Source organism: Oncorhynchus mykiss, chromosome Y, assembly GCF_013265735.2.
Source record: "Oncorhynchus mykiss isolate Arlee chromosome Y, USDA_OmykA_1.1, whole genome shotgun sequence".
Classification (NCBI taxonomy): Eukaryota; Metazoa; Chordata; class Actinopteri; order Salmoniformes; family Salmonidae; genus Oncorhynchus; species Oncorhynchus mykiss.
Genome location: NC_048593.1, coordinates 40,850,213 through 40,870,457, shown reverse-complemented (window position 1 = coordinate 40,870,457; position 20,245 = coordinate 40,850,213). Strand labels below are relative to the sequence as shown.

The following is a 20,245-nucleotide window of genomic DNA, read 5'->3' as shown; positions in this document are numbered from 1 at the left end:
CCCCTCCATGTGCATTTTATCAGTAGGCCTATGGCAGTGGAGGCTGCTGAGGGGAGGATGGCTCATAATAATGACTGGAATGTGGTCAATGGACTGGTATCAAACACATGAAAGACATGGTGGTTTCCATGGTTTCCATGTGCTTGATACCACTCCATTTGCTCCAGTCCAGATATTATTATGAGCTGTCCTCCCATCAGCAGCCTCCACTGGCCTATTGTCTCATGAGTCTTCTCAGTCACTCCCCTGTAGATAGGCCAAGGTCCTAGTACCCCTGGTTGTGAACCACTGGTCTATTTATTTATTTAACCTTTACTTAACTAGGCAAGTCAGAAAGAACAAATTATTATTTACAATGACGGTCTACCCCGGCCAAACCCTAACCCTGACAACGCTGGACCAATTGTGCGCCGCCCTATGGGACTCTCAATCACGACCGGTTGTGATACAGCCTGGAATCGAACCCGGGTCTGTAGTGACGCCTGTAGCACTGAGATGCCGATCCACTCCGTAGCCCCTAATCTATACTACAGCGTGTGCACATTTGTCTCTCAATGTGTAGCTTAAATAAATAAAATGTCACAATATAACAACCAATATGTTAATCTTATTGAAATATAAAATAAAAGTATCTATCCAAGTTATTCCTTGAATGAAAACGTTAGACAGGAGAGCATCCCCCAGGGTTCCGCCCACTACCTTAACCGGAAGTTTAGCTTTTGTTGTCACACTGGAAGAAATTGGCTGCTGCTGTGAGTTTTTTTTTCAATGAAGGCACTGAAATAATATCTTGTTTCTTGCATTGGAGTCACGATCTATAATAATGCAACTCGTAAGGCAAGTCCATATTCTAATGTTTAAGATTGAAGCTTCTTCATGCGTTTGTGTCTCAGCCGTTGTATTGCTAGCTAACTTTGGCAGCTTCCCAAGAAGCAAGCTAGCGATGCTAACGTTAGCCGGCTAGCCAGCCAGCGAGCTTGTTGCTGTGAACAAATCGCTTGTCTGTGAGCATAAAACTATCATCAAGTTAACTGGGTTTCGTTAAAAACAACGCTGTTCCGTCAAAAGTGTATGGATAGAAACTGGGTGACATTTCACAGCCATATATATTGTGCATCATTAAGTTGATTATTTGCGAAATCGCCATACGAACATAATTATATATTATTTAACACTTACCAACCCGCTCAAACGGTCGGTGCCTGTCGTTTTGCTGCTGTTGTTTACTGTGTAAACTAGGTTTAACCTGGGCCGTGTGTGTGTGTGTGTGTGTGTGTGTGTGTGTGTGTGTGTGTGTGTGTGTGTGTGTGTGTACAGGGTTTGAATGGTCGCTATATGGAGGTGACGGTGTGGGGCTAAGGACAGCTAAGTCTCCTGCTGACCATCACTCACCCAAATACCGGTTGGCAGACCACAATGGTAAGCATCCCTTCCACTAACCCTCTGTCCACCTATCCCTTAATATATATATATATCCATCTGTTTATCCCTCTATCCATTGATTTATATATCTGTCGATCCAGCACTCTGTTTGTCTATCTACGAACACTAACGGATGACTACTGTTCTATTTGCAGCAACACGTTTTGGAATATGCATTGGATCGGGCTGAGGTAAGACTTTGTCTATTTATTCTGCATGAACAAGGTGATTTCAAGTGTGTGTGTGTGTGTCTATAGGTGTTCATGCATATACATCTGACGTTGATGCATTTCATCTTCTTCAGTACATTGTTGAAAGTGCTCGTCAAAGGCCAGCGAAGAGGAGAGCCTCATCCGGAGGGAAGAAGAGTTTATACCAGAAACTATACGAGCTCTACATCGAAGAGTGTGACAAAGAACCAGAGCTCAAGGTAACCAGGTAGAAGTCAAGAGTAGGTCGTGTAGAAAGCATTTGACAGACCTAATCATTGGACCCATTGACCTGTAGCTTGTGTTCATTAGGGCACAACGTAGCAAAACATGTTTTGTAACAGAAAACAAAAGCCAGGGTTCTTATTGGACAAGTTCACATCAAAAGCTACGTAGGAATGTGAATTTATTCATTATTTGTAAACCAACACCATTTATTGTTATTAATGATTTCCTGTTATGTGTAGAAGCTGCGTAGGAATGTGAACCTGCTGGAGAAGCTAATGTGTCAAGAGTCAGTGTCGAGTCTGGTCGTCAACCTCTACCCTGGCAACCAGGGATACTCCCTCATGCTCCGCGGCAAGAATGGATCTGGTGAGAGCCCTATCGATTAGTCACTCTATCAATTTATCAAATATTCACAATTAAGTTATTTGTCATGCAACATGTAGCAAAGATACTTAAAAACCCCAAGAGGCCCAAGGTAAACTCTGTCCTGCATAAATCACTGCTATGTAGCTAGTATTGTAAACTCAGCCAAAAAAAAGAAACGTCCTCTCACTGTCAACTGTGTTTATTTTTTAGCAAACTTAACGTGTAAATATTTGTATGAACAAAACAAGATTCAACAACTGAGGCATAAACTGAACAAGTTCCACAGACATGTGACTAACAGAAATGGAATAATGTTTTCCTGATCAAAGGGGGGGTCAAAATCAAAAGTAACAGTCAGTTTCTGGTGTGGCCACCAGCTGCATTAAATACTGCAGTGCATCTCCTCATGGACTGCACCAGATTTGCCAGTTCTTGCTGTGAGATGTTACCCCACTCTTCCACCAAGGCACCTGCAAGTTCCCGGACATTTCTGGGGGGAATGGCCCTAGTCCTCACCCTCCGATCCAACAGGTCCCAGATGTGCTCAATGGGATTGAGATCCGGGCTCTTCGCTGGCCATGGCAGAACACTGACATTCCTGTCTTGCAGGAAATCACGCACAGAACGAGCAGTATGGCTTGTGGCATTGTCATGCTGGAGGGTCATGTCAGGATGAGCCTGCAGAAAGGGTACCACATGAGGGAGGAGGATGTCTTCCCTGTAACGCACAGCATTGAGATTGCCTGCAATGACAACAAGCTCAGTCCGATGATGCTGTGACACACCATCTCCAAATCGATCCCGCTCCAGAGTACAGGCCTCGGTGTAACGCTCATTCCTTTGATGATAAAACGCAGAATCCGACCATCACCCCTGGTGAGACAAAACCACGACTTGTCAGTGAAGAGCACTTTTTGCCAGTCCTGTCTGGTCCAGTGACGGTGGGTTTGTGCCCATAGGCGACTTTGTTGCCGGTGATGTCTGGTGAGGACCTGCCTTAACAACAGGCCTACAGGCCAACAAGCCCTCAGTCCAGTCTCTCTCAGCCTATTGCGGACAGTCTGAACACTGATGGAGGGATTGTGTGTTCCTGGTGTAACTCGGGCAGTTGTTGTTGCCATCCTGTACCTGTCCCGCAGGTGTGATGTTCGGATGTACCGATCCTGTGCAGGCGTTGTACCGATCCTGTGCCACTGCGAGGACTATCAGCTGTCCGTCCTGTCTCCCTGTAGCGCTGTCATAGGCGTCTCATAGTACGGACATTGCAATTTATTGCCCTGGCGACATCTGCAGTCCTCATGCCTCCTTGCAGCATGCCTAAGACACGTTCATGCAGATGAGCTGTAGTAGTAACAGGGTGTTTCTACAGGGCTGTAGTAGTAACAGTGTGTTTCTACAGGGCTGTAGTAGTAACAGTGTGTTTCTACAGGGCTGTAGTAGTAACAGGGTGTTTCTACAGGGCTGTAGTAGTAACAGGGTGTTTCTACAGGGCTGTAGTAGTAACAGTGTGTTTCTACAGGGCTGTAGTAGTAACAGGGTGTTTCTACAGGGCTGTAGTAGTAACAGGGTGTTTCTACAGGGCTGTAGTAGTAACAGTGTGTTTCTACAGGGCTGTAGTAGTAACAGGGTTTTTCTACAGGGCTGTAGTAGTAACAGGGTGTTTCTACAGGGCTGTAGTAGTAACAGGGTGTTTCTACAGGGCTGTAGTAGTAACAGGGTGTTTCTACAGGGCTGTAGTAGTAACAGTGTGTTTCTACAGGGCTGTAGTAGTAACAGGGTGTTTCTACAGGGCTGTAGTAGTAACAGGGTGTTTCTACAGGGCTGTAGTAGTAACAGTGTGTTTCTACAGGGCTGTAGTAGTAACAGGGTGTTTCTACAGGGCTGTAGTAGTAACAGTGTGTTTCTACAGGGCTGTAGTAGTAACAGGGTTTTTCTACAGGGCTGTAGTAGTAACAGGGTGTTTCTACAGGGCTGTAGTAGTAACAGGGTGTTTCTACAGGGCTGTAGTAGTAACAGTGTGTTTCTACAGGGCTGTAGTAGTAACAGGGTGTTTCTACAGGGCTGTAGTAGTAACAGGGTGTTTCTACAGGGCTGTAGTAGTAACAGTGTGTTTCTACAGGGCTGTAGTAGTAACAGTGTGTTTCTACAGGGCTGTAGTAGTAACAGGGTGTTTCTACAGGGCTGAAGTAGTAACAGTGTGTTTCTACAGGGCTGTAGTAGTAACAGGGTGTTTCTACAGGGCTGTAGTAGTAACAGGGTGTTTCTACAGGGCTGTAGTAGTAACAGGGTGTTTCTACAGGGCTGTAGTAGTAACAGGGTGTTTCTACAGGGCTGTAGTAGTAACAGGGTGTTTCTACAGGGCTGTAGTAGTAACAGGGTGTTTCTACAGGGCTGTAGTAGTAACAGGGTGTTTCTACAGGGCTGTAGTAGTAACAGGGTGTTTCTACAAGGCTGTAGTAGTAACAGGGTGTTTCTACAGGGCTGTAGTAGTAACAGTGTGTTTCTACAGGGCTGTAGTAGTAACAGGGTGTTTCTACAGGGCTGTAGTAGTAACAGGGTGTTTCTACAGGGCTGTAGTAGTAACAGGGTGTTTCTACAGGGCTGTAGTAGTAACAGTGTGTTTCTACAGGGCTGTAGTAGTAACAGGGTGTTTCTACAAGGCTGTAGTAGTAACAGGGTGTTTCTACAGGGCTGTAGTAGTAACAAGGTGTTTCTACAGGGCTGTAGTAGTAACAGGGTGTTTCTACAGGGCTGTAGTAGTAACGGGGTGTTTCTACAGGGCTGTAGTAGTAACAGTGTGTTTCTACAGGGCTGTAGTAGTAACAGGGTGTTTCTACAGGGCTGTAGTAGTAACAGGGTGTTTCTACAGGGCTGTAGTAGTAACAGGGTGTTTCTACAGGGCTGTAGTAGTAACGGGGTGTTTCTACAGGGCTGTAGTAGTAACGGGGTGTTTCTACAGGGCTGTAGTAGTAACAGGGTGTTTCTACAGGGCTGTAGTAGTAACATGGTGTTTCTACAGGGCTGTAGTAGTAACAGGGTGTTTCTACAGGGCTGTAGTAGTAACAGTGTGTTTCTACAGGGCTGTAGTAGTAACAGGGTGTTTCTACAGGGCTGTAGTAGTAACAGGGTGTTTCTACAGGGCTGTAGTAGTAACAGGGTGTTTCTACAGGGCTGTAGTAGTAACAGGGTGTTTCTACAGGGCTGTAGTAGTAACGGGGTGTTTCTACAGGGCTGTAGTAGTAACAGTGTGTTTCTACAGGGCTGTAGTAGTAACAGGGTGTTTCTACAGGGCTGTAGTAGTAACGGGGTGTTTCTACAGGGCTGTAGTAGTAACAGTGTGTTTCTACAGGGCTGTAGTAGTAACAGGGTGTTTCTACAGGGCTGTAGTAGTAACGGGGTGTTTCTACAGGGCTGTAGTAGTAACAGTGTGTTTCTACAGGGCTGTAGTAGTAACAGTGTGTTTCTACAGGGCTGTAGTAGTAACAGGGTGTTTCTACAGGGCTGTAGTAGTAACAGTGTGTTTCTACAGGGCTGTAGTAGTAACAGTGTGTTTCTACAGGGCTGTAGTAGTAACGGGGTGTTTCTACAGGGCTGTAGTAGTAACGGGGTGTTTCTACAGGGCTGTAGTAGTAACGGGGTGTTTCTACAGGGCTGTAGTAGTAACGGGGTGTTTCTACAGGGCTGTAGTAGTAACGGGGTGTTTCTACAGGGCTGTAGTAGTAACAGGGTGTTTCTACAGGGCTGTAGTAGTAACAGTGTGTTTCTACAGGGCTGTAGTAGTAACAGTGTGTTTCTACAGGGCTGTAGTAGTAACAGTGTGTTTCTACAGGGCTGTAGTAGTAACAGTGTGTTTCTACAGGGCTGTAGTAGTAACAGGGTGTTTCTACAGGGCTGTAGTAGTAACAGTGTGTTTCTACAGGGCTGTAGTAGTAACAGGGTGTTTCTACAGGGCTGTAGTAGTAACAGTGTGTTTCTACAGGGCTGTAGTAGTAACGGGGTGTTTCTACAGGGCTGTAGTAGTAACAGTGTGTTTCTACAGGGCTGTAGTAGTAACAGGGTGTTTCTACAGGGCTGTAGTAGTAACGGGGTGTTTCTACAGGGCTGTAGTAGTAACAGGGTGTTTCTACAGGGCTGTAGTAGTAACAGGGTGTTTCTACAGGGCTGTAGTAGTAACAGTGTGTTTCTACAGGGCTGTAGTAGTAACAGTGTGTTTCTACAGGGCTGTAGTAGTAACAGGGTGTTTCTACAGGGCTGTAGTAGTAACAGTGTCACTTTGTTTGATAGACTATTCAACTGCCTAATGATGACAGTCTCTCTCTCTCTCCCCCATCTCTCTCTCTCCCCCATCTCTCTCTCTCCCCCATCTCCCTCTCTCTCCGCCATCTCTCTCTTTCCTCCCTCCCCCCTCTTCCCCCCTCTCTCTGTAGACTCTGAGACGATCCGTCTGCCGTATGAGGAAGGCCAGCTGTTGGAGTACCTGGATGCTGAGGAGCTTCCCCCTATCCTGGTGGATCTCTTAGAGAAGTCCCAGGTGTGTGTGTTCCCTCTAACCCTCTGTCTCCTTGTCTCCTCTCTGACTCCTTGTCTCCCCTCTGGCTCCTTGTCCCCCCTCTGGCTCCTTGTCCCCCCTCTGGCTCCTTGTCCCCTCTCTGGCTCCTTGTCTCCCCTCTGGCTCCTTGTCCCCCCTCTGGCTCCTTGTCCCCCCTCTGGCTCCTTGTCCCCCCTCTGGCTCCTTGTCCCCTCTCTGACTCCTTGTCCCCTCTCTGACTCCTTGTCCCCTCTCTGGCTCCTTGTCTCCTCTCTGACACCTTGTCCCCTCTCTGACTCCTTGTCTCCTCTCTGACTCCTTGTCCCCTCTCTGACTCCTTGTCCAGGTGAACATCTTCCACTGTGGCTGTGTGGTAGCTGAGGTCCGAGACTACAGACAGTCTGGCAACACTAAGATGCCCTCCTTCCAGAGCAGACACGTCCTGCTACGGCCCACCATGCAGGTAGGAACTAGCACTGCGTTCTAGAACCATAGAAATAGAAGAGGTAGAGCAGACACCATGCAGGTAGGAACTAGCACTGTGTTCTAGAACCATAGAAATAGAAGAGGTAGAGCAGACACCATGCAGGTAGGAACTAGCACTGCGTTCTAGAACCATAGAAGAGGTAGAGCAGACACCATGCAGGTAGGAACTAGCACTGCGTTCTAGAACCATAGAAGAGGTAGAGCAGACACCATGCAGGTAGGAACTAGCACTGCGTTCTAGAACCATAGAAATAGAAGAGGTAGAGCAGACACCATGCAGGTAGGAACTAGCACTGCGTTCTAGAACCATAGAAGAGGTAGAGCAGACACCATGCAGGTAGGAACTAGCACTGCGTTCTAGAACCATAGAAGAGGTAGAGCAGACACCATGCAGGTAGGAACTAGCACTGCATTCTAGAACCATAGAAGAGGTAGAGCAGACACCATGCAGGTAGGAACTAGCACTGCATTCTAGAACCATAGAAATAGAAGAGGTAGAGCAGACACCATGCAGGTAGGAACTAGCACTGCGTTCTGGAACCATAGAAATAGAAGAGATAGAGCAGACACCATGCAGTTAGGAACTAGCACTGTGTTCTGGAGCCATAGAAATAGAAGAGGTAGAACAGACACCATGCAGGTAGGAACTAGCACTGCGTTCTGGAACCATAGACATAAAAGAGGTAGAACAGACACCATGTAGGTGAGAACCATGAGGGGAGATAGTTGGTTTCTATGTTAGGGTGGCGGTGGTCATATGTAATCAGAATGATCGATCCTTACACCGTTGATACTATATTCTGACCTTTGACCTCCCCAGACACTGATCTGTGACGTCCATGCCATGACCAGTGACCACCACAAATGGACTCAGGTGAGTTGCCGAGGTCAAACAGACCTGATCACACCATCAAGATGGTAATACTGTTCTCATTCCTCTCCTCCTTTCATCTTCCCTTATCACCTGCCTCTCCCCTCTTCATCGATCTCCTCCCCTCGCTCCCCTCTCCTCTCTCCTCTCTCCCCTCCAGGATGATAAGTTCCAGTTGGAGAGCCAGTTACTGCTGGCCACAGCTGATCCTCTGTGTCTGGATCCATCTATCTCTGTCACCTGTACAGCCAACCACCTGCTCTATAACAAGCAGAAGATGAACACTCACTCTATGAAACGGTACACACAGAGAGACACACAGAGAGACACACAGAGAGACACCGAGAGAGACCTGCAGACACAGAGAGAGACCTGCAGACACAGAGACCTGCACACACAGAGAGAGACCTGCAGACACAGAGAGAGACCTGCAAACACACAGAGAGAGACCTGCAGACACACAGAGAGAGACCTGCAGACACACACAGAGAGAGACCTGCAAACACACAGAGAGAGAGACCTGCAAACACACAGAGAGAGAGACCTGCAAACACACAGAGAGAGACCTGCAGACACACAGAGAGAGACCTGCAGACACACAGAGAGAGACCTGCAGACACACAGAGAGAGACCTGCAAACACACAGAGAGAGACCTGCAGACAGAGAGAGAGACCTGCAGACACACACACACACAGAGTGACTCGCAAACACACACAGAGAGAGACCCGCAAACACACACAGAGAGAGACCCGCAAACACACACAGAGAGAGACCCGCAAACACACAGAGAGAGACCCGCAAACACACAGAGAGAGACCCGCAAACACACAGAGAGAGACCCGCAAACACACAGAGAGAGACCCGCAAACACACAGAGAGAGACCCGCAAACACACAGAGACCCGCAAACACACAGAGACCCGCAAACACACAGAGATACCTAAAAACACACATAGAGATACCTAAAAACACACAGAGAGATACCTAAAAACACAGAGATACCTAAAAACACACAGAGATACCTAAAAACACACAGAGATACCTAAAAACACACAGAGATACCTAAAAACACACAGAGATACCTAAAAACACACAGAGAGATACCTAAAAACACAGAGAGATACCTAAAAACACACAGAGAGATACCTAAAAACACACAGAGAGATACCTAAAAACACACAGAGAGAGACCTAAAAACACACAGAGAGAGACCTAAAAACACACAGAGACAGACCTAAAAACACACAGAGAGAGACCTAAAAACACACAGAGAGAGACCTAAAAACACACAGAGAGAGACCTAAAAACACACAGAGAGAGACCTAAAAACACACAGAGAGAGACCTAAAAACACACAGAGAGATACCTAAAAACACACAGAGAGATACCTAAAAACACACAGAGAGATACCTAAAAACACACAGAGAGAGACCTAAAAACACACAGAGAGAGACCTAAAAACACACAGAGAGACCTAAAAACACACAGAGAGATACCTAAAAACACGCTATGATACACACCTGTTTCTCCTCTCTCCATAGTTGTTTTAAGCGTCACTCTCGGGCGGCGTTGAACCGTCAGCAGGAGCTGTCCTACCTGCCCATGCCCCCCCAGCTGCGTCTCTATGACTACCTGCAGAGGAGGAAGGAGAGGAAGCCGGCCCCCTCGATAGACCTGAAGATCTCCAAGGCCGGAAACGTGAGATCACATTACACTCTGTACACTGCCACCTGTAGATAGACCACCTGTAGATAGACCACCGCTAGATAGACCACCTCTAGATAGACAACCTCTAGATAGACCACCGCTAGATAGACCACCTGTAGATAGACCACCTGTAGATAGACCACCTGTAGATAGACCACACTACCACCTCTAGATAGACCACCTCTAGATAGACCACCTGTAGATAGACCACCGCTAGATAGACCACCTGTAGATAGACCACCTCTAGATAGACCACCTCTAGATAGACCACCTCTAGATAGACCACACTACCACCTCTAGATAGACCGCCTCTAGATAGACCACCTCTAGAATGACCACACTGCCACCTTTAGATAGACCACCTTTAGATAGACCACCTCTAGATAGACCACCTTTAGATAGACCACCTCTAGATAGACCACCTCTAAATAGACCACCTCTAGAATGACCACACTACCACCTCTAGATAGACCGCCTCTAGATAGACCACCTCTAGATAGACCACACTACCACCTCTACCACCTCTAGATAGACAACCTCTACCACCTCTAGATAGACCACCTCTAGAATGACCACTCTACCACCTCTAGATAGACCACCTCTAGATAGACCACCTCTAGATAGACCACTCTACCACCTCTAGATAGACCACCTCTAGATAGACCACACTACCACCTCTAGATAGACCGCCTCTAGATAGACCACCTCTAGAAAGACCACACTACCACCTCTAGATAGACCGCCTCTAGATAGACCACCTCTAGAAAGACCACACTACCACCTCTAGATAGACCGCCTCTAGATAGACCACCTCTAGATAGACCACACTACCACCTCTACCACCTCTAGATAGACCACCTCTACCACCTCTAGATAGACCACCTCTAGAATGACCACACTACCACCTCTAGATAGACCACCTCTAGAATGACCACACTACCACCTCTAGATAGACCACCTCTAGATAGACCGCCTCTAGATAGACCACCTCTAGAATGACCACACTACCACCTCTAGATAGACCACCTCTAGATAGACCACCTCTAGAATGACCACCTCTAGATAGACCACACTAACAGACTGCTCTCTCTCCCTCATTTACAGTGTGTGGACATGTGGAAGCAGAGCAACTGCCAGCTGACTGTCCCCAAGGAGATTGATGTAAGTCACACTCTCTCTCTCTCTCTCCTTGTCAAACACGCCAACCTGTCTGTCAGTCAGTGACTGGTACTCTAAGATATGGACCAGGGTTGGGGTCAATACCAATTGAACTCAGTCAATTCAGGAAGTGATTTGAATTTAAAAACTTTTGACATAAAATACCTTCTTCTTTTTCAGTTTATTCAGAAGTCATTTGTGAATAGATTCCCCCTTTTTTTCAATTATTGAATTGGAATTTCAGTTTACTTCTTGAATGGACTGACTTCAATTGAAATGAATCTTAACCCTTAAATGAACCGTTTGATATTTGTACTCACACTTTCTCTGTGTTCCCAGGTGGAGAAATACGCAGTGGTGGAGAAGTCTGTGAAGCTGGAGGAATCTCAACCCACTGTATGGCCTGCAGAGGTAAGACTTCCTGGTGTCACACTCTTTATCTTCCCCCTGTTACAGATCTAAGTAATTAAACACTGGTATCATCTCAAAGATCCCAACAAGCTGCTGCAAAATCCCATTTTATCACAGAAGATGTGTTTCCTGTCAGCTTTGATCAAAAAACGGTACCAGAGGACCAAGGTTTCTCCTCACTTCCTGGTGTCACACCCACGTAACAGGAAGTGATAAGATGATTATACGTTTGAGTGTGAGGTTGGGGGCAAGACCCAGAGGACCAAAGTGTCTCTTTTTTTTAACTTCCTTGTGTCACACCTGTTCTCTTCCCCTGTAACAGGAAGTGATAGATGACTATACGTTTGAGTGTGAGGTTGGGGGTAAGACCCAGAGGACCAAGGTGTCCATCTTCCAGTCGGTGGGCGACCCTCTGGTCTACGGAAAGATCTACTGCGCCAAACAACCCAAAGTTGAGGAGGACAGCAGCGACCTTCAGCTCCTACACCCATCGTAAGAAGGGGGGGGGGGGGGGGGGGGGGAGTCTAGGGGAGGGGGGGGCTGAGGAGTTCGGCAATTATCTTCAGCTCCTACACCCATCGTAAGGGGGGGGGGGGGGGGGTCTAGGGGAGGGGGGGCTGAGGAGTTCGGCAATTATCTTCAGCTCCTACACCCATCGTTAGGACAGTAGGGGGGGGGGGGGGAGTCTAGGGGAGGGGGGTGGGGGGGGCTGAGGAGTTCGGCAATTATCTTCAGCTCCTACACCCATTGTAAGGGGGGGGGGGGGGGAGTCTAGGGGAGGGGGGTGTGGGGGGGGCTGAGGAGTTCGGCAATTATTTTCAGCTCCTACACCCATCGTTAGGACAGTAGGGGGGGGGAGTCTAGGGGAGGGGGGTGGGGGGGGGCTGAGGAGTTCGGCAATTATCTTCAGCTCCTACACCCATCGTTAGGACAGTGGGGGGGGGGGGGGGGGGGGGGGGGGGGGGGGGGGGGGGGGGGGGGGGGGGGGGGGGGGGGGGGGGGGGGGGGGGGGGGGTAGGGCAACGTGGCAGAGGACATTTTAATGTAACATTCTAGAAACAGAATATTTGAACTTAGACTGTTTTTTCTTGTCTTTTTCCCCACCAGTTTCCTAATAGGCTCAAAGATAGATGCCAGTCGGTAAGTGGACCAACAGTGACTGTGTGCTTGTCCTTTCTGAACATGTGTCCTGTGCTGTCGGCTGTTTGATTTGATTAGGATCCCAATGGAAAAGGCTCGTCTTCCTGGGGTCGAAAAATACATTTACAGACAAAATGCTTCACAGTTTACGTTGAAAGACGGTGGTAGACATTACAAACAATTAGACATTTACAGACCGTTAAAATACCTTAAAAGGTAACGCATTTAACTTTCAATAGGCACTTATTCAGTAAGTTATTGGATCGGTGTCTGTCCAGTCATATGGTTGACTGGTTGTCTGCTGTTGACTGTTGTTGACTGTATTGTAGGCTGTTGACTGTTGTAGGCTGTTGACTGTTGTAGGTTGTTGACTGTTGTAGGCTGTTGTAGGTTGTTGACTGTTGTTGACTGTGTTGCTGACTGTTGACTGTGTTGTAGGCGGTTGACTGTGTTTTAGGCGGTTGACTGTGTTGTTGACTGTGTTTTGGGCGGTTGACTGGTGTTGATGTTGTTGACAGTGTTGTAGGCGGTTGACTGTGTTGTAGGCGGTTGACTGTGTTGCTGACTGTTGACTGTGTTGTAGGCTGTTGACTGTGTTGTAGGCGGTTGACTGTGTTGTAGGCGGTTGACTGTTGTTGACGATGTTGTAGGTGGTTGACTGTGTTGTAGGCGGTTGACTGTGTTGTAGGCGGTTGACTGTGTTGTAGGCGGTTGACTGTGTTGTAGGCGGTTGACTGTTGTTGACGATGTTGTAGGCTGTTGACTGTGTTGTAGGCTGTTGACTGTGTTGTAGGCGGTTGACTGTGTTGTAGGCGGTTGACTGTGTTGTAGGCGGTCGACTGTTGTTGACGATGTTGTAGGCGGTTGACTGTGTTGTAGGCGGTTGACTGTGTTGTAGGCGGTTGACAAAAGGGATTCCGAGGTTCCTGTCCCAGTATAAGGGTGTGTATGAGTCAGACGTGATGTGTGTGTGTGTGTTTCTAGGTTCCTGTCCCAGTATAAGGGTGTGTATGAGTCAGACGTGAAGTGCCAGGTGAAGATGTCTCATAACTCAGGATTCGTGGGACGGAACCGGCTCTCACCCAGCAGAGAGACAGAGGTACACGTACCACAACACACACACTTGTCGTGACTATCATTAATGTGATGACTGTTATTTATGGAACAATTAACTCATTAGGAATTTGGGGCACCACGGGAAAAGTTTGTTTCCCGAATTAACTATGTAGACATATCAGTCATCAATTAATAATTTCCTCACATCAGTCATTAAATAATAATTTCTTCACATCAGTCATCAATTAATCATTTCCTCACATCAGTCATCAATTAATCATTTCCTCACATCAGTCATCAATTAATCATTTCTTCACATCAGTCATCAATTAATAATTTCCTCACATCAGTCATCAATTAATCATTTCCTCACATCAGTCATCAATTAATAATTTCTTCACATCAGTCATCAATTAATAATTTCTTCACATCAGTCATCAATTAATCATTTCCTCACATCAGTCATCAATTAATCATTTCTTCACATCAGTCATCAATTAATCATTTCCTCACATCAGTCATCAATTAATCATTTCTTCACATCAGTCATCAATTAATCATTTCCTCACATCAGTCATCAATTAATCATTTCCTCACATCAGTCATCAATTAATCATTTCCTCACATCAGTCATCAATTAATCATTTCCTCACATCAGTCATCAATTAATCATTTCCTCACATCAGTCATCAATTAATCATTTCTTCACATCAGTCATCAATTAATCATTTCTTCACATCAGTCATCAATTAATCATTTCCTCACATCAGTCATCAATTAATCATTTCTTCACATCAGTCATCAATTAATCATTTCTTCACATCAGTCTCATTCTGAACGTTGTTGACTTACTAATCATTCCGTACCACACAAAAGTTGTTGTTTATTTATTTATTTACTAACAAGCTAAACGATAATACAAGATACACACAAGGTATAAGGTCATTGGTCAGAAATGTAATACGATAACAAGTCCCTAGCGGACTAATACAACGGTAGCATTGATTGTGAAGAGGTTCCTTTGTCTTCTTCAACCTCGTGTTGCGTTTTCAGGGTCGTGACCTAACCGTAGACCTCAGCTGCAGCTTGTGGCCCTTCTAGTCTGATACGTTCACTCTTAACCCAAGTGCTTTATACCCTCGGGTAGAAAGGGGGTGTGTTTACGTCTTGCTGACACGCTCTCTGGGTTCCCTGGGGGCGTGGCTAGTTACGAGGCAAGGTATCACAATTTACTATGATCTCGTTTAGAGAACTAAAATCACAATCCTATCGTCACCACAACAACAACAACAACAAAAACATTCTATTTTATCCTGGATATTTTCCACGCAACGTAAAGTATGTAAACATGATATACACCGTATGAAAACTCTTGAAGTTACCATGTTTTCGTTACAATGTCTTCATGCAACTTTTAATGACATCACAAAATAGACATTCATTTTCCACGTTCCCATCTCTCATCATTATCAACATTTGGAGGATGAAATATATTGTCCCGGTGTCCATTGTTTTGATGTTGTCGTTTTTGGCGGTAAACTCATCATAAGGAACACAGACTTTCCGATCACTCAAATTAGGCCCCCTTAGGCCCCCGAAAAGGAATCGTCTGCTGCCTCTCTCTCTCTCCCCCGCGGGAGGGATGGAGAGAGAGAGGAAGCAGGGTGAGGGAGAGAGAGATCTCTGTAGAGCTGATTCACTGAAACCTGATCCTCACAAGGAGAGTCATGACACACTATAGAACCGGCTCTCACCAAGCAGAGAGACGGAGCTGGTTGATGTTGTTGATTCACCTAATGCCCGTTGTGTGTCCCCAGGCGGATGGTCTATCAGCCTTGGTTCAGTCGTCGGGTGTGTTGGGGAAGGGGGTGAAGCACCGGCCTCCCCCTATCAAACTACCCTCCGCGTCGGGCAGCAGCTCCACGGGTAACCCCCTCTCTAACCAGCCTGGAGATCTGGGGCTGCATCTCATTCCACAAAGTTGTTGTTCCCGATCTCACATCTGATTGGTGCTAACTCCTGTTCTCCCCCTCTCTCTCACCTCTCCCCCTTCCTCTCCCCCTCTCTCACCCTGCTTCCTCTCTCTCTCCCTCCCCTCCTCCACCCCACCTCCTCCTCTCTCCATATCTCTCTCTCCAGGTAACCTGTATAGTTCAGCCCAGGCTACCAGTGGTCTCCTTAAGTGTCCTACGCCTCCCCCAGGAACAGGCCCCGGCTCAGCCAAGCCCCAGTCACTGAGTAGGAAGCACTCTGTGGAGCTGGGGCAGGGGTTACAGCTGGGCGGGCAGTTAGGACAGGTGGGGTTGTTGTCCCCGGTAGCCCTATCTCCCATGGGGACAACACAGAGTGAGTACCTGGCCAGTCTGTCAATCAGTCTCTGTCTATCAGTCTCTGTCTATCAGTCTCTGTCTATCAGTCTCTGTCTATCAGTCTCTGTCTATCAGTCTCTGTCTATCAGTCTCTGTCTATCAGTCTATCAGTCTCTGTCTATCAGTCTCTGTCTATCAGTCTCTGTCTATCAGTCAGTCTATCAGTCAGTCTGTCAGTCAGTCTGTCAGTCTGTCAGTCAGTCTGTCAGTCAGTCTGTCAGTCAGTCTGTCAGTTAGTCTTTCAGTCAGTCAGTCTGTCAGTCAGTCTGTCAGTCAGTCTGTCAGTCAGTCTGTCAGTCAGTCTGTCAGTCAGTCTGTCAGTCAGTCTGTCAGTCAGTCTATCAGTCAGTCTGTCAGTCAGTCTGTCAGTCAGTCAGTCTGTCAGTCTGTCAGTCTGTCAGTCAGTCAGTCAGTCAGTCAGTCTATCAGTCAGTCAGTCTATCAGTCAGTCAGTCTATCAGTCTATCAGTCAGTCAGTCTATCAGCCTTCATCTGTCCTATCTGACCTGTCTGTCTGTCAAACAGTCTGTCAGTCAGTCTATCAGTCTGTCTGTCAAACAGTCTATCATACCTTGGTATTAGAGCCCCTGCCAGAGGATATATGTACCCAGGAAGGTATATCAGCCAGTCTATCATGCCTTGGTATTAGAGCCCCTGCCAGAGGCTATACGTACCCAGGAAGGTCTATCATGCCTTGGTATTAGAGCCCCTGCCAGAGGCTATACGTACCCAGGACGGTCTATCATGCCTTGGTATTAGAGCCCCTGCCAGAGGCTATACGTACCCAGGACGGTCTATCATGCCTTGGTATTAGAGCCCCTGCCAGAGGCTATACGTACCCAGGACGGTCTATCATGCCTTGGTATTAGAGCCCCTGCCAGAGGCTATACGTACCCAGGACGGTCTATCATGCCTTGGTATTAGAGCCCCTGCCAGAGGCTATACGTACCCAGGACGGTCTGACAAGTGTCAGATTGGAAAACAAACCCACATTATGTCTCTATATGCAGATGATCTTTAACTATTCATTGAACTATTCCCATTGTTATTGGTTTAGCTCTTTTTATCAAATCAAAACTTTTTTGGTCACATGCGCCGAATACAACAAGCGTAGACTTTACCGTGAAATGTTAATGTTAACGGTCAATGTAAATAGTCCGGTGGCCATTTGATTAATTGCTCAGCAGTCTTATGTCTTGGGGGTAGAAGATGTTCAGGAGACTTGGACCTAGACTTGGCGCTCCGGTACCGCTTGCTGTGTGGTAGCAGAGAGAACAGTCTATGACTTGGGTGATTGGAGTCTCTGACAATTTTTTGGGCTTCCCTCTGACACCGCCTGGTATAGTGGTCCTGGATGATGCCAGGAAGCTTGGCCCCAGTGATGTACTGGGCTGTACGCACTCCCCTCTGTAGTGCCTTACGGTCGGATGCTGAGCGGTTACCATACCAGGCGGTGATGCAACCACTCCGGATGCTCTCGGTGGTGCAGCTGTGTAACCTTTTGAGGATATGGGGACCCATGCCTAATCAAAATTTAATTTTGGGTTACAAAATGCATTTGAATAAGTCAGAAGCTATGCCCTCTAGGGAGCTTGAGTGACAACAACAGTTCGAATGACTTCACGTTCAATTGGACAATTTTTTTTTTTTTTTTGTGTGTACCTTGGTGTAAAAACATTTTAAGAACTTCAACCTGTCCAACAGCAGCTTTGTACCTGTACCGAGGGCAGTTAAGGAAGACCTAGACAGATGGATGGACCTGCCATTATTACAGTTGGGTAGAATTCATCTGATCAAAATGATCTGTATCCTGGTCGCATTTATATACAGTGGGGCAAAAAAGTATTTAGTCAGACACCAATTGTGCAAGTTCTCCCACTTAAAAAGATGAGAGAGGCCTGTAATTTTCATCATAGGTACACTTCAACTCTGACAGACAAAATGAGAAAAAAAAATCCAGAAAATCACATTGTAGGATTTTTAATGAATTTATTTGCAAATTATGGTGGAAAATAAGTATTTGGTCACCTACAAACAAGCAAGATTTCTGGCTCTCACAGACCTGTAACATCTTCTTTAAGAGGCTCCTCTGTCCTCCACTCATTACCTGTATTAATGGCACCTGTTTGAACTTGTTATCAGTATAAAAGACACCTGTCCACAACCTCAAACAGTCACACTCCAAACTCCACTATGGCCAAGACCAAAGAGCGGTGAGCAAAAATCCCAGAACCACATGACCCAATACAGAAACCCCAGAACCACATAAACCCAATACAGAAACCCCAGAACCACATGAACCCAATACAGAAACCCCAGAACCACATAAACCCAATACAGAAACCCCAGAACCACATAAACCCAATACAGAAACCCCAGTGGACAATCTCCTGCTGAAAGACTTAAACAATGTATCTCTTCATATTATGCTGTTAAACATTACAATGTTGAACGTTAAGTGCTCTGATTAGGGGAAGCTGGGGAGAGGCCCAGAAATCACCTTGGACAAAGGCTGTGCTCGAGGCAAGACAACTGTTCACCTGCAATATATGAATATGCAAAGGCTTCATAGGACTCCCAGTATATGGAATAACAGGGTTCATATGACTCCCAGTATATGGAATAACAGGGTTCATATGACTCCCAGTATATGGAATAACAGGGTTCATATGACTCCCAGTATATGGAATAACGGGGTTCATAGGACTCCCAGTATATGGAATAACAGGGTTCATATGACTCCCAGTATATGGAATAACAGGGTTCATAGGACTCCCAGTATATGGAATAGCAGGGTTCATAGGACTCCCAGTATATGGAATAACAGGGTTCATAGGACTCCCAGTATATGGAATAACAGGGTTCATATGACTCCCAGTATATGGAATAACAGTGTTCATAGGACTCCCAGTATATGGAATAACAGGGTTCATATGACTCCCAGTATATGGAATAACAGTGTTCATAGGACTCCCAGTATATGGAATAACAGGGTTCATAGGACTCCCAGTATATGGAATAACAGGGTTCATAGGACTCCCAGTATATGGAATAACAGGGTTCATAGGACTCCCAGTATATGGAATAACAGGGTTCATAGGACTCCCAGTATATGGAATAACAGGGTTCATATGACTCCAAGTATATGGAATAACAGGGTTCATAGGACTCCCAGTATATGGAATAACAGGGTTCATAGGACTCCCAGTATATGGAATAACAGGGTTCATAGGACTCCCAGTATATGGAATAACAGGGTTCATAGGACTCCCAGTATATGGAATAACAGGGTTCATAGGACTCCCAGTATATGGAATAACAGGGTTCATATGACTCCAAGTATATGGAATAACAGTGTTCATATGACTCCCAGTATATGGAATAACAGGGTTCATATGACTCCCAGTATATGGAATAACAGGGTTCATAGGACTCCCAGTATATGGAATAACAGGGTTCATAGGACTCCCAGTATATGGAATAACAGGGTTCATATGACTCCCAGTATATGGAATAACAGGGTTCATATGACTCCCAGTATATGGAATAACAGGGTTCATAGGACTCCCAGTATATGGAATAACAGGGTTCATAGGACTCCCAGTATATGGAATAACAGGGTTCATATGACTCCCAGTATATGGAATAACAGGGTTCATATGACTCCCAGTATATGGAATAACAGGGTTCATATGACTCCCAGTATATGGAATAACAGGGTTCATAGGACTCCCAGTATATGGAATAACAGGGTTCATAGGACTCCCAGTATATGGAATAACAGGGTTCATAGGACTCCCAGTATATGGAATAACAGGGTTCATAGGACTCCCAGTATATGGAATAACAGGGTTCATAGGACTCCCAGTATATGGAATAACAGGGTTCATAGGACTCCCAGTAAATGGAATAACAGGGTTCATATGACTCCCAGTATATGGAATAACAGGGTTCTTAGGACTCCCGGTATATGGAATAATAGGGTTCTTAGGACTCCCAGTATATGGAATAACAGGGTTCTTAGGACTCCCAGTATATGGAATAACAGGGTTCATAGGACTCTCAGTATATGGAATAACAGGCTTCATAGGACTCCCAGTATATGGAATAACAGGGTTCATAGGACTCCCAATATATGGAATAACAGGGTTCTTAGGACTCCCAGTATATGGAATAACAGGGTTCATATGACTCCCAGTATATGGAATAACAGGGTTCATAGGACTCCCAGTATATGGAATAACAGGGTTCATAGGACTCCCAGTATATAGAATAACAGGGTTCATAGGACTCC

At 46.2% G+C, this 20,245-nt stretch overlaps 1 protein-coding gene across 16 annotated transcripts in view; it reads left to right on the top strand.

The window, feature by feature from the left end:
• Positions 1-681: 681 nt before the first annotated feature.
• Positions 682-20,245, top strand: part of supt20 (SPT20 homolog, SAGA complex component) — a 41,162-nt gene continuing 21,598 nt past the window's right edge. For 7 of the 16 annotated variants that reach the window (XM_036967989.1, XM_036967998.1, XM_036967997.1 and 4 more), the window contains exons 1-17: positions 707-837; positions 1,318-1,419; positions 1,578-1,613; positions 1,727-1,852; positions 2,099-2,225; positions 6,653-6,756; positions 7,100-7,216; positions 8,060-8,113; positions 8,271-8,410; positions 9,652-9,808; positions 10,922-10,978; positions 11,315-11,386; positions 11,709-11,878; positions 12,494-12,526; positions 13,511-13,625; positions 15,400-15,508; positions 15,722-15,928. In XM_036967989.1, coding sequence (XP_036823884.1) covers positions 1,417-1,419; positions 1,578-1,613; positions 1,727-1,852; positions 2,099-2,225; positions 6,653-6,756; positions 7,100-7,216; positions 8,060-8,113; positions 8,271-8,410; positions 9,652-9,808; positions 10,922-10,978; positions 11,315-11,386; positions 11,709-11,878; positions 12,494-12,526; positions 13,511-13,625; positions 15,400-15,508; positions 15,722-15,928 — 1,627 coding nt within the window. In that variant the 5' untranslated portion in view covers positions 707-837; positions 1,318-1,416. Of the gene's footprint in view, positions 838-1,317; positions 1,420-1,577; positions 1,614-1,726; positions 1,853-2,098; positions 2,226-6,652; positions 6,757-7,099; positions 7,217-8,059; positions 8,114-8,270; positions 8,411-9,651; positions 9,809-10,921; positions 10,979-11,314; positions 11,387-11,708; positions 11,879-12,493; positions 12,527-13,510; positions 13,626-15,399; positions 15,509-15,721; positions 15,929-20,245 lie in introns of all 16 variants that reach the window. The other 9 variants (XR_005040471.1, XR_005040468.1, XR_005040469.1 and 6 more) reach the window with 3 other exon arrangements.